The following is a 14346-nucleotide window of genomic DNA, read 5'->3' as shown; positions in this document are numbered from 1 at the left end:
GGTTACCTATTCTGTAGGTGGTTTAAAAAAAAAATACTGTATTATGGGAAAAGACTACTGCCTGTTAATTGCCTGAAATTTTCTGTTGATGCTTCTGAATGTGTGAATCTACCATGTTGGCTGATCTAGCCCAATGTCATCAGCATGACAGAATTTATAGCAATTTTTCCTTTTAGTTTTACTTTTCATCGCTACATGCCAAAAACAATGTTAGAAATATTGCTTAAAGGTTGCAAAATCAAGCATACAAAAGTTAGGAAATAGTAGACTTAATGTTGCCTGTGCAATCTTAATTGTCTTCCTTTAAGCAAATTTATTATGCTGAAGTTTTGATGACATGATCATATAATATTTTTTGCAGCTATAAGTTCTCTGCACTTCTGCATGTCAGATTCCACTTTATCTTGGCCTCCCTTCAACGAGGAATAGAGAGGCAATGAACGCAAGTTTAAAAGTGTGCTTTAAGTGATTTAACCCAACTTCAGATGGGAGCTCTGTGTCAGAGACCATGATAGTATGCATTTCTTCAGGGAGAACTTAGCTGCTTTCTCTGTGAGACAATGTCTCTCTCTTTTCATGTGATCTCCTTCATTTTGCAATTTTTTTTACTGCTGCAGGAGATGATGCAGGAACTCAGATGAGCACTTTCTTCAGTACACAACTGTGACTTGTACCCAGATCAGGGTGAAGAAGCAGTATATGATTGTGTAATCAAACCTGTACTATTAATGCATAAATGTGAGAGGACTTAATCAAGGTTCATGGACAACCTTAGTTCTGGCATCTCTTGACTGCTAAATGCTTGGTTTTGCGATCCCAAGTTTTTTTTTGACATTGTTTTTTCCATCTAAGTTGAAAACAAATGGCTCATTTCTTGGCCTTTTAATTATTACTGTTGCAAGGCTTGGAGAACTATCTGCGTGTTATGGCAGCCAAGGTAGTATCAATGTCATGTTTGCTTTATATGATGCCTCCCATTCTTGTGGATCTGCAGGTGACCCGGCAGTCTCCCAATTCCTATGTGGTGGTCATGAACAGCTCCTGTGTGGAAGTTGATGTGCACCGACTGAGTGATGGAGGACTGCTCTTGTCTTATGATGGCAGCAGCTATACTACCTACATGAAAGAAGAAGTGGACAGGTAGCAACCTGAAAAGGCTGTTTAACCCTTAAATACATGCCAAAATGAGGTGTACTTGTAATCTTATGGTTCCCAAAGATCACCTGGGAAAAGAATTCTCTCCTAGGAAAAGGTTACTAGATGTATCATTACAGATGAGTTTGAAGGGAGAAGTTGCCTTCATCTGAAGGACAAATGCTGGTGGTACTAGAAGAAAGATCTGATCATATACCAATAGGGAGTTCATATTCTTTTTCTGGCTCTTTAAAAGTGCCATTTTGGATTATATCTGTTCATCTGTAAAAGGGACCTAGTATTCTGTTGACCATTCAGCTGGTCAGATTGATTTTTTTTTTTCAGGTTGCTTAGGTAAACTGTAGTCTAGATTCCCATTTCTCTTGGCTGTGGTCTTTGGATTGACTTGCAATTTCTGTGAAAATGTGAGAAGTCATTGTTGCTTCCATGACCCTAGGCTGGGCAATTTGAAAGATGTTGTTGGAGACCTTGGTCTTCTGAGGTTTCATTACTGCTTATGGGATGCTGAGTGCTTGACTCAATGGGATGAAATGCATGAAAGTGAAAACCAGAATATGTATTTACTGAGGTTGGTGGGTAAGTCTTAACTATATTGTAATTTCAAGAATTCTTTTAAAGGGTAAATCTTGAAAAGCCCAACACAGTTTCATCCTAATAGACTAAGGCAAGTTGCAAAATTTTATGCCAAATTTGATGGCTTGGGACGTGAAAATGTTTCCTGGTTTAGATACTTACATATTGAATTAACTTTTCCAAGGGAGTCTAAAATGGTAGGTATCCGTTTAGATTATTTTTAAGTGTGCCATGAGAGCATAATGATACCATAACGATGATAACCTAACAAAAATACAGGATGAGGGAGCCTGTGTTCAGATGCAAACTCATGCCTGTGGACCCTTTGTTGCATTTCTGTAAAATGATGACTGACATGGGTACTAACCTGTCCAGGAAAGTAAATGACATTGAGTGGCACTAGACTAGTGACTAGTCTGAAGTCTAGCTCCACTAGCAAGATGAACAGGTCAAGAAAGGACTTTGAGTCCTTTCCTGCCCAGTGTAGGCACAACTGTTCCTAAGCCATTCCTGTTAGATAGTTTCCAACTTACTCTTAAAATCTTAAAATCTTTAAAATCCTTGAAACTCTACAGCTTACCTAGAAACAGATACAAGATTTACTGTTCCCTCATTATTCCCTGCAGGGATCATAGCCATAATGTCAGTAAATCTCCAGCTATTGGAATTTAAATCACTTTGCCCCCTCTGCTGGTTGTTTTCTGTGCCAAATGTGGTGAATCTGGTCAGGAGCTCAAAAAGAGCTTTGGTAACTTTTTATGTTGGAAGATGCTATAAAATCTCAACCTCTTGGTTTACTGCATGGGTGTGTCTTGCTCTTTTCAGCTTTGCTCTGCAAACATGAGGATTTTGCATGAGGTGGACAGTTTTGTGAATGCGTTTTGTGTGAGTGTGTGTGTGAGTGCACGCACATGTGTGTGCGTGTGTGTTTTGATATGATTAATCTGAATTTTCATATGCAGGTCCATACCATTCAGCTCAGAGCTGGTTGTGGTGTTTTTGTTTTGAAGTGGAATAGGGCAAGAGAATGGATTTCCCCTTCCCATGCTTTCCACAAGGAATTTTGTTGTACTGATTTGTCCTGTTCTTTCCTAGGTACCGCATCACTATAGGTAACAAGACCTGTGTGTTTGAAAAGGAGAATGATCCCTCTATACTGCGCTCACCTTCAGCTGGAAAGCTTATCCAGTATGTTGTGGAGGATGGGGGACATGTGTTTTCAGGCCAATGCTTTGCAGAAATAGAGGTAAGAGAGTCTCCAAGGACTGAGTTGGCTGCTGATGCCAAATCTGCCCAGGAACAAAGCTGGGGAGAAAAAGAAAGTTGAAGTGCTTTGGAACTGGGAATTGAGGGTGTGGAATATTTCACGGTATTTCCTTTCTAAATTTTATCTGCATCTTTAACTGGACTAATGAGGAATCAGCAATCAGAATGATTGGATGGGGGAAGAGGAATTATTTAACAGCTGAAATTGGAGTGTTAATGACTGTAGCAAGTGATAAGCAAAACTTCTCAGCAGTGGGACTATGGTGACCATCTTACTGCAAGAGATAGCAAAGAAGAGTGTGATCCATGTGTACTGTGTCTTCCAGCTGTGGTGAAAAAGGCCTTCTATCTGTAGACCACTGCTTGGCACTAACAGAGACTTAGAAGCAGAGTTACATGCTAGGGTTAAGTAACAGATTAAGAATTCTCTGACTGCTTGATTATTTATCAGGTTGATCACATGAGTTAAGCTGAAAATAAGTGTCACTCCTCACTTCTCCCTTGGCAATTACTTAACTCTTAGAGAGGAGGAGGCAGATGAGCAATTCCTGCAACACTGTGAGGAAAGGATGAGGGGTTGTGTAGGAGTACAACGCTCAAAACAGATTTGAGGGAGGGGAGGGTGTGTTGGCAGAGGGGCAATTAAACCAGTTAGAGCGCGTAGGAGAAGGATACCAAACCAGAAATCTAGATATTTTACGTAAGTGCTTTTACGCTATAGCAGAGTCATGGCTGAGAAAGAACCATCTACTCAATTACAGTGTTCCCAGTTGTGCTGTATGCTACGGCAGTGGTAAAACTAGACTGCCTCCCCCCAAGCCCAACCCTTCTCCTCCAAAGGCAAGAGCTTCCATCTTTGAACTAAGGAAGCATCCCTATTTGTGAACAGCACTCAGAGATCTGTGACCTCTAGAAGGTAAACCAAATTACCGCCATTAAAAGCTAGTGTGTTGCTGTATTTTTTTTTTTTGAGTGACTCTCCTGTTTCTAGCCCTTAGAGTGCAGCAGCTGCAGCAATAAATTGTATCTGCTTTGTTGATTGTGTTGAATGTGGGACCTTCATGTGTACCTGTGTGTCCAAGCAATATAGAGCAGGTGACATTCCTGATGATGGCTTCCTGCTGTGCTAATTTTGTGGTCTAGTAGTTTGTTCTGCCATTCACTTCAGTGTCTGGGATTTCATTCCCAGCCTAAGTGTGTGCTTTTAAGCCTCTGAGGAAGCCTGACTGCAAAAGGTGCTCATCCAGGTGCTCACTGAGGTCTGTGGTAGGCTATCAGCTGCTAACTCGTAAAGCTAGAACCATTTGAGGAACATGGAAGCTGCGTGTGTAACGTGTTTTCCTTGCTGCAGGTGATGAAGATGGTGATGACGCTAACAGTAGGAGAATCGGGCTGCATCCATTATGTCAAACGCCCTGGAGCAGTGCTGGATCCAGGCTGTGTCATTGCCAAGCTCCAGCTGGATGATCCCAGCAGGGTTCAGCAGGTAAGAAGTTGCAGGAAGGACTGATGTTTTTGCGTTTTTAATTGGGTAGTGATGCTGAGAGTGGTACAAGATGGTCCAAATTGTTTAACCAATTTCAGATTTGTGCATCATGCTGGAATTGTTGCTTTATCACTTGTTTGTTTCAGAGGGGGACTGCAAGGATGTCTCTGTCTCCGACTGACTGATAGACTAAGCTTGTGTACCACTCTTGTTCCCTTCTTACCTCAGTACTGTTATGGGTGCATGGCTCTCTAGATAAGATATTGGCAGTTGGTCAGATCTTTTTCTCTGCTTTTTTCAATGTATGTTTCTTTTACTTCCATGACTTCTTTTTGTTATGGATTCTTCTTTGCTTAAGTGATCCTCTTCTGGAGGATAGGAATAGATATCCCAGCTCCAAGAGTGTCAGGCACTGTGGAAGCCATTGTAGCAAATCTGGAGAGAGAAGAAGAAAAAAAAGTAGTCTAGGACATAGATCTTTTTAAGGTGAAAGGCAAACAGAGATATTTCATTAGAGATGGTAGGCTGGAGTGTAGCTGGTGGTGGTGGAAAATAATCTGTTGTTCTTCTAGTAAAAAGGTATGTTTCTCTCTCTGTCTCTCTCACTCACATCTTTCTACCCTGAATTCCTCCAGGTTAAGCCTGAGTCTCCATTCAAAAGTGAAAACTAGAGGAAAGAAGTGGGATTCTCCCTGCTGGTGCCATGTAGGAGGGTTGGTGACGCTTACTGTGGTGTTTGTGTTTCCAGGCTGAGCTGCACACGGGTGCCTTGCCGCAGATCCAGAGCACAGCACTTCGAGGCGAGAAACTCCATCGCGTTTTCCATTATGTCCTAGATAACCTGGTCAATGTGATGAATGGATACTGCCTGCCAGAGCCCTACTTCAGCAGCAAGGTACTGGTTACTTACTGTTTCAGAGGGAAAGCAAATATTCTTCCTGTACAAGATAAGATCAGCCAATTTGCATGTCAAAGCCAGAGGTCCAAGAATCAGGGCTGGAGGCTATATTGCCCTGCTAGTACCAGCTGGTCTCAGTTTTCTTTCTCAGATTTGCTCACAGTCAGTCTCACCAGGGAGTAAAATGGGAGAGTCCCACCTGTGACGCCCAAAACAAAGCCAAAGACAAGGAGTTAAATTCAACCTTTACTGCTTGTGCCTGCAGCCTTGTAGGTGTGAGCTGTCTCCATAGCCAGCTGTGGAAGAAGTGCTGGAGGAAGCAGAAAAGAATGTGGATGACTGAGCCAGTTGTTGGTGAAGGATGACACAGCAGCTTTGACATCTACCACAACCCTCTCTTCTAGTCTCCAGACTAGTTGCATGAGCAACAGTGTTAAAGAAGGCCTCACTGAATTGCCTTTCCTTTTTCTCTTCTTGCTGCTTATTCTTTCCTCATACTTGTCTTTACACCAACTTGTCTCTAGGTGAAAGGCTGGGTTGAGCGACTCATGAAGACACTGAGAGATCCATCTTTGCCTCTTCTGGAACTTCAGGACATCATGACCAGTGTTTCTGGACGAATACCGCCCAATGTGGAGAAGTCCATCAAGAAGGAGATGGCCCAGTATGCTAGCAACATCACATCAGTCCTTTGCCAATTTCCCAGCCAACAGGTGATCAACCACACTTACATAGAGGAAGAAAAATTGGATTGTGTTGGGGCAGAGAGAAAGAAGACTCCTTTAAATTATCTGGAGATTAGTTGAACCTGAAAGGTGCATTCGACCCCTGGATCTTCATGATGAAAGATGCTTGCCTATATCACTTGAGCTTAAATATTTACCTTCTGTATCTGTGGTGCAGGGTATGTGTTCCCTGTTCAGTATAGCTTTAAACAAGCTAGCTTGGGAATTAGAAGCAGTTTAATCATAGCATTGTAGTGCCTTGTGGGCATTTATTTACTTGCTTTTGGTTGGTGCATATGCTGCAGTGATATTTGCAGAGTCAACATAACCTTAAAAAAGAGTGGTTGCAACAAAGGGAGGCCTGATCAGGTTCCAAGATTGTTAGATGTTCTCTAATTCAACAGAGTGTTTCTGAATAGAAAGCAAGAATGATTGATTGGGAAGAGACCTGTCATCCATATTGTTGCATGTTGTGAAGGACCACTCTTTCCTTCCCTTAAAGTTGTTTCTGGATCAGTTCCAGCATTTTGCATGTGCTGATGGCTATAAGACATTAGAAGATTATTTCCCTAATATATGATATGGTGCATCAAGTTTTGTGGTTTTGTCAGGTGACTGCCTTCCGTAACAGTTTGACTTTAGCCTTTTTTGGAGTTTGCTGGAACTCTGCTCTGGTCTGTCTGGAAGCCCTCATCTGTGGGTGTGGTTGGCAAGATCTTTCCATCCAGGACTGAAACTGTCATGTGACTGTTCTCTTTCAGATTGCCAATATCTTGGATAGCCATGCAGCCACTTTAAACCGCAAATCAGAGCGTGAGGTCTTCTTCATGAACACCCAGAGCATTGTGCAGCTTGTACAGAGGTGAGCAGTTTTCAGGGGGGGTCCCATAATTCCTTTTGTGTCTTCCCCCCCCCCTCTCTCTCTCTCTCTCTCTCTCTCTCTCTCTCTCTCTCTCTCTCTCTCTCTCTCTCTCTCTCCCTTCTGCCTGAAAGACCCAAGGCTGCTTGCTTTGGGTAGACCAGTTTTGTCACACTCGAACTCTAAACCACTGGGAATAAACCTGCATACCTCCTTCAGAGAAGTCAGCAGTGAAGGGGGGCCATATGTATGTGGCTCATGGAATTGCCTGTCCTTGCTGCATGTGTGAAGTACAGGTACAGATCCTTCCTCTTTTTCCCCTTTGCCTTATGAAATACAGATTTAACCTCTGTCCTGATACTGATCCCATGTTGGCCATTTCATCGAGCAGCTGGTGTGTATCACTCCTCTCAGCTTTTAGAGTTTTGAATATTTTGGGAAGAACAAGAATGTTTTGCTGCAAAACATTTGCCATGCTGACCCACATTAGTAATGGCAGAGGTTATGTATTCGCTGTGGTTGCAGGGGTTGTCCAGTGGTTTTCAGAATCGGGTGCACTTGTGTCCATAGGCAAGCAGGCTCCTCCTGCCACTCATGTTGAGTGTTATTCACTTGCAGGTCTTCAGAAGCAGGACAGTGACAGTTGCACTCAATGCTAGGTTTGACCTATTTGCTTCTGCAGGTACCGGAGTGGTATTCGGGGTCACATGAAAGCAGTGGTGATGGATCTGCTCCGTCAGTATCTAAAGGTGGAGACTCAGTTTCAGCATGGTAAGTGACTAAGTACATCACGCGTTCGATTTCTGAAAGAACCACTCTTGGTCCCGAAGGTCCACGTGAACCCCCTTCAAGCAAGATTAGGCCACCTTTATGGTGAGGCTAAGCCACACAGGTTTTTTTTAAAGGGCTACTCAGTCCAATCCTTTTTCTGGTAGAGGAGTTGGTGTCCAATTTGAGCTTTCATGGTAAGAATGCTCAGAATACTTGTGTGTCATTGGTTTGAACCAGCAGATGACAAACTCAACCCAAAAGTTGCCTGTTCTGCAGTTTGTCCACTGTTGGTATATCTCTCTTCTTTCACATCCTGTGCCCTCTTGTCCGCAGTTTAAATCTCTTAATATGACTCTGATTCCTTTTTAGTCTGGGAATGCTCCTTTTCTCTGTAAATCTTTGAAAGAATAGCTACTATGTGAGTTCCTGATAACCTTCCTGTTCCTTATATCTTGTAGCGAGGTCTAAGTTTGGGACATGTTCTGCCTGTATCACTACACTGGGTTTTTAAAATTACTTCAAATTCTGTAAGCGAGGACTTCTGTATGACCTGGAGTTAAAAGACAGTATCACTGCATTATGTGTTTCTTTGTGCTGCAGTTTCTAGTGTGTTACTGAGCTCTTTAAGGCTTAGCCAGACTATTTGCTCTTTGCATGTTCTAGATCACAGATGAAGCTGTTCTCCTTTGCTTTCCTTTACTTTGACTCTGTCAGCAGTGGCTCACAGCTAAAGAGTTCTCCATCTTACATGTTCTACGTATAAAAGCTTCCTATTTGAACCTTGATTTTTATATGCTGATTTCTGAGCATCTGAAGAAAAATTTGAATCAGAAAAACTGTTTAAATTTATCCTACTACTTGTTTAGTTCTACCTTGCCTGCTTATTGAATTCTGTAGTAAGAAAATCAAGTGCAATTAAAAAAAAAAATCACTGAGTTAATTGCAACTGCTGTAAAATACGAGGAAACTTTTCAGTGTTCATAAAAACAAGGCTCAGACCTCAGCCTGAAAGTGAGAATTGAAATAAATGCATTGCACTGCTGTGTGCAGGCACAAGATGGCAATGAATCACTAGCTAATTCTGAGGTTCTAATTCATACAGGTAATTCAGATTCTGCTCTACTTCTCTTTCCTTCTGTCCCTATACATGCACCAGTGTAATAGTACTGCAGATTCATTTCCACTTCAATTTGATGGTAGCAGAGGATGGTGCAGGTCTTTTTGCTATTGTTTTTTTCTGGTTGTCATTTGAATGAAAGAGACTGTGCTCACCACTCCTCTTTCTGTATTGTTAACAAAGGAGCTGTCTGGCATTGGAACTGTTAAAAGTGAATAACAGGAGGATTCTTAAATCAAAATTTGTCAGGGGAGGGGGCCACAGGGGGCAATGCTTCTATCCCAGAATTGATTATGTGAATCATGCAAAGTAGATTGTCAACAAATGTGTGTGTTAGTTTAAAAAAAAAAAAAAAAAAAAAAAAAAAAGTCCAGTCACAGGCATTGCATGACACTCAGGTGTGGAGTTTGAAATGTGTATTTCTGATTGCAGGTCACTATGACAAGTGTGTCTTTGCCCTTCGGGAAGAGAATAAAAGTGATATGAATGCTGTTTTGAACTACATCTTCTCACATGCTCAGGTCACCAAGAAGAACCTGCTTGTTACCATGCTCATTGTAAGTTGTCTATTGGTACTCTAGAAATTTGCTTCTCCATGTAGATGTATGATTGATGCTTTGAAAGGTACCAAACTGACAGCTTTTGGCCTTAGAGATGTTAGTCTTCTAGCTGCAGAAGCAGCAGTGTGGAGTTTCTTGTTAGGGCACCTAAGCCCTGTGTTAGAGGGGACCCAGAACATACTGTTCAGCTCGGTTTTTGTGCACCTTCTGGTTCATGGCTGCCCTGCATTGATTGCCTATTGGATTGCCATGAAGGCTAATTATGCAAGTGATTTGTGAATGTCTGTGGGGAAATGAGAATGCTGACTTAACTCTTACATTGGGAGGGTGCTAAAGGCTGACTTCTAGACCCTGGGCTGTGTCTCTGTACTTGTTTTATTTTGCTTCTTAGTCTTCAGGGGTTGCAGAGAGATCCTATCTTTAGCTCATGATACTCAAACGGGAGTTGCTTTGTTGGAAGGTAAAATAATATGCTACCAGCACAAAAAGCAGGTGTTTTTTGTGGTAATAATGCTATAATACCAACATTTTTATGATCCCTCATTATTAATCAAGGGTGGGTTCCTGACAGTGAATGGCCAGCTCATATGGAGATCACTCAGGGGTTTTACCTGCTCTTCCTTGATGAGCCCTGGCCTGGTCCATAGGCTCAGCAGTTGCTCTCTTAGTCTCTCCGTGGCACTAAGCTCAGAAAGCCTCTTTTTCGGTCTGCAGTGGTGCTTTCTGACCGGCTGTACACCGGGCTGCACGATGGAGTCTGTGCAGGACTCGACCTCTCAGCTCAAGGTGGTCCCTCCAGATCAGGCTCTCCAGGGTGCTTGCAAAGGGAGGAGGAATCTCTTGGATTCAGATTTCTCTTGGTCAGTCCTAGATTCCACCATACAAACACAAAGTAATCCTGATGCCAGGACCTGCCATCCACCTCACTACCTTTTTATGTTTTTCTGTCTTGTTACTCTGTGCAGAATCTCAGTTCTCATTCACTTCAGCTCCTCTGTAATAGCTAAACGCCACAATATTTTACATTTCTACCAAAAATAAGTAAAAAGCCAAGGGTCAAGTCCTGTCTCTTCTTTTTCCTGCTTCTAAATGATTAAAAAAACCCAAAAAACAAAAAAAAAAACCCAAACCACCTGAAAACCCTCAAAAACCTGTCCCACATAACACTTTGAAGCAGATTGAATGCCCGCCTTCCTTGAGGCAGGAAGAATTTAGATACCATGTGACTTTCAGCACAGACTAGTTAGGTATCTTGCTTTTCATGAAGCAAATTACAACACTACCTTTCTCTCTCTCTCTCTCTCTCTCTCTCTCTCTCTCTCTCTCTTCCCCCCCTGCCCCCCCCAAAGACAATGTGCTCTGTCACTACCAAAACCAGAAGCAAAGTAGCCATCCACAAGGTAACTCCTAAAAGCATAAAAAAGGGGTCATAATTACCCTAGACTGAGGCTGGCTTTCTTAAATTCTAATTGGTAAGATATAAGGACCCTGGCATTCTTTCTTTCTGGCTCTCTATTTTTTTTTTCTTTTCCTTTTTTTCTTTTTGGTGTGTGGTGGTGATTGTAAGTAACGCTTGCCTTAAGAATCTCATTATTTGAACACGGAGCCATATTTCCTCTGAGAATTCTGGAGTAGCTTTGAGCCGGGGCTGTTCATTTCTCAAGTAATCATGCTGGCGTGATGGAGAGAGAAAATGGCAGCTGTTCGCAGCTCAGGCCTTCAATTTTCTTCAGAGTCCAGTCACTCAAGTGTGTAATTACACGGGGGTACTGGGGAGGCGTTGGGCCTTGTCAAAGAGCTGGTTTGAGGCTTTGCTCGCTGCCTTTGCCAATCAGCGCAGGCAAAAGCCAGCGCAGCGCCAGCTACCTGCTTTATTTTGTTGTTGTCATCCTGATTTTTTTCTTGCTAAGATGGGACTGAAACTTTTTGTCTGTGGGGTTTTTTTTTGTTCCCCCCCCCGGCCTGTGCAAGCCGTGTCTTAGAGATAGAGTCTTGCTGCGTCTTCACATTGGTTAGTAAAAAGCCCGTCGGGGAGAGCGAGGGGCATGCGAGGAGGCAGGAAAAACCACGACAAAAAAGGTGATCCGAGTTTTCCTTCCTCTCTTCTCTATGTGCTCTTTCTTCCCCTCTCCTCTCCCCGCCGCTGCCTGTTGCACTCCTCTCAAGGAAAGGCCAGCAGCCCAATTCGCTGGTACTTAAATGCACTAGAGCCGATCCCACCTTGGCAGAAAGGGCAGGAGAGCTCCTCGGCAGCGTGGCGCCGGCTGCGGCCGCTCCGGCCATCGCGTCTGGCGTCTGGCGAGCGGCAGCTTGCCCCCGTGCCGGCGGGAATGCAGGGATTGCTGATACGAGCGGGCACCTGAGGCTTAGGTGGGTGACCTACCTGTGACCACAGCGCTGTCTACGGCAAAGCTGGGAATTGTGGTCTGCTGGATTACAGGTCACTCCGTTAACCAAAAGACCATCGTTCCTCGTTCTTCTGACTCGCGTTACTCTTCGCGTCTTAGCGGCCATGTGGCACGTTTGGTAATCGTGGCGAAGGCTGTGGCGTTTTATGGGTAGCCAGTTTATTTATGTGGGATGGTTAAGTTTGTCCTCCAAGGGCAAACGTCATGTCAAAATACCTTGATGCTTATGTTGCCGTTATTGATGTATCCCTAGGAATCCATTATTAACAAAGGGCTCTGAGGATGGTTTTAGTAATGGTGTGATGCTGCCATCATTCACTTTTTTAGCTAGCAGGCGTTTAAGGCAGGATGGAACTACTTCATCCTTCATGTATTTGTTGAAATATTGTGTGATTTGAAGTTGTATATTCATTTTATGTAGTTAACTGGCTGTTGTACGCACARCCTAACCTTAAGTGGACAGAATCCATTGAGTTTAATGGCATGGCAGATGTCCTGTGTRCCTGTCGCTCTCTTGTTACCTTGCAATATTACAACACCTAGGAATTCGTATTTCAAATACAGTGCAGGCAGTGCTTGAATTGTTCRCTGTTATTGAATTCACACACTGATCTGGAATGGGTAGATTTATAGGACTTTTTTTTGGAAACGATCATTGTAATGTTTGCCTGGCCCAAGCCTGGTTAGCGGGAGGCAACAATCTAAGGGTTAGTAGCCTAGGGGTGTGGGTGGGTTTGGGTTTCTTGTTGTTGTTGTTGTTGTTGTTGTTGTTGTTGTTGTTTTTTAATGATTTGATTTTGGTCTCTGTCACTGAGTGGTGGTGTATGTTGTCATTCCGAGAGACGGCATAATGCTTGAGTGGGGTCAGAAGGAAAGAGGTCAAGAACAGCATGGGGGAAAAGCTGTTTAGGTTTGGAATTGCATGTGGTATAAGCTGTTATTTATTAGTCAGTCTATGGGACTTGTATTATTTGTTTCTTGCTTTATTTTCTGTGGCTGCTTATCAATCTAACCTGCTGCACAGAGGTTTTCCCTTTTTTCTTTTATATTTCTTGGATCTTCAGAGGGCCTTTTCTGGCCTGCACATGTTTAAAATTCCTTTAAAACTTCAAGGCACCATCTCTTTCCTGTACCAAATCCCTGTTTCGTCCCTCATTTGCCTCCTATGATTCATTTGCTATGGGAAAAGCTGTAAGTGCTGCATAGAAGAAACACATTAGAGGCTCCTAGAGGGTTACCAGCTTTGGGAGTGGGAGGGAGCCATCTCACAAGCCACTGCGAGTAGTTGAAGACCGTGGGATTATTCATGGGAATTGAAACTATTCTTGGAAGAAAGTGTGCACGAGAGTACACCTCCTCTGTTCAGAAAACAAAACAGATTTCTTTACTGTTACCATTTTTTTCAATGGCTGAATTCAAGAGTTTCGAAACAGCATTAATGCTGACATTTGTGCTTTTCAGTTTTRTTGTTTGTTCCAGCCAATTTAGAGAGTAAAACAAGCTAGTGAACTTCCTCCGAGCCAGAACACTCTGACCAGAAGAAAAGTTACGGAGGCCACTCCTGTGCTGTGGCAGGAACCACATTTGATCATTTATGCTTTTAGTTAGTTTTGCTTAGCAGTGTTTGAGGAATGACAGGTTCTTGTGCTTTCTGGTGTTGCTAAAGATGTGCAAAGCATGTGGTTGTTTGGTAGTTGGGGGGAGTGGTTGGTGGTTTTTTTCGTTTTTGTTTTTTGTTTCTGTTTAGAGATTCTCCCAGCAGTTAAATTCATTCTGTTTGGTCATCTTTCACAGTGCAAGTCTGCTGATCTTTGCATGCTACACAAGCCATTTCACTACAGTTAAATGCTCTTTGAATTTTGCATTGTTGCTAGGTAAGACTTTCTGGTACAAAGCTGAAATTGGGTAACGGGAGAATGTCTTACAAGTCAGTATTTCTCATTATGTGTTTGGATGCCAAAACATGTGCTGCAGGTAAGAAAATGATTGGTGTTGCCAGTCCCTTCTTTCCTCTCTGGCTCTTTAACTTTTTTTTACATGCATAAAATTATTGAAAGCCTCATACTTGGACCCTTGACCACACAGAATTACAGAATATTTTAGACAGGTACCTCTAGAGGGCATCCAGTACCTAACCCAGAGCATATCTATATATTTCATTTTAAACCCCTTTGCAGGAGAAGAGAAGATGGTTTTCTTCTGTTTTAAGCATTTCCAGTTCTTTTTATTTTTAGGACCAGCTATGTGGTCGTGACCCCACCTTGACAGATGAGCTGATTAATATTCTGACAGAGCTGACCCAGCTCAGCAAGACAACCAATGCTAAAGTGGCCCTGCGAGCACGGCAGGTAAGGGAGCAATTTTAGCAATCAAAGCAGATCCCTGTTAGAGACAGACTGCCGTTGCTGATCAGATCGATATCAGGACTGCTCCCACTTGGAGCTTGCTATTTTGGAAAGTCTGTATCTTGTGATGTTTGTTTTGATTACTATGCAAATGTGAAGAGCAGAATACTGTGAGCAGCCCAT

General features: G+C 42.8%; 1 protein-coding gene across 9 annotated transcripts in view; it reads left to right on the top strand.

The window, feature by feature from the left end:
• The window catches only part of ACACA (acetyl-CoA carboxylase alpha), a 148388-nt gene that overhangs the window by 35017 nt on the left and 99025 nt on the right, over window positions 1-14346 (top strand). For all 9 annotated transcript variants that reach the window (XM_026081554.1, XM_026081553.1, XM_026081552.1 and 6 more), the window contains exons 18-26: window positions 995-1140; window positions 2824-2974; window positions 4346-4480; window positions 5229-5375; window positions 5903-6091; window positions 6865-6965; window positions 7645-7733; window positions 9283-9407; window positions 14053-14166. In XM_026081554.1, the coding sequence (XP_025937339.1) occupies window positions 995-1140; window positions 2824-2974; window positions 4346-4480; window positions 5229-5375; window positions 5903-6091; window positions 6865-6965; window positions 7645-7733; window positions 9283-9407; window positions 14053-14166 (1197 nt within the window). The remainder of the gene's footprint in view (window positions 1-994; window positions 1141-2823; window positions 2975-4345; window positions 4481-5228; window positions 5376-5902; window positions 6092-6864; window positions 6966-7644; window positions 7734-9282; window positions 9408-14052; window positions 14167-14346) is intronic.

Source organism: Apteryx rowi, unplaced genomic scaffold (genome assembly GCF_003343035.1).
Source record: "Apteryx rowi isolate R43461 unplaced genomic scaffold, aptRow1 scaffold_554, whole genome shotgun sequence".
NCBI classification, from domain to species: Eukaryota; Metazoa; Chordata; class Aves; order Apterygiformes; family Apterygidae; genus Apteryx; species Apteryx rowi.
This window is presented reverse-complemented; position numbering and strand designations above follow the sequence as displayed.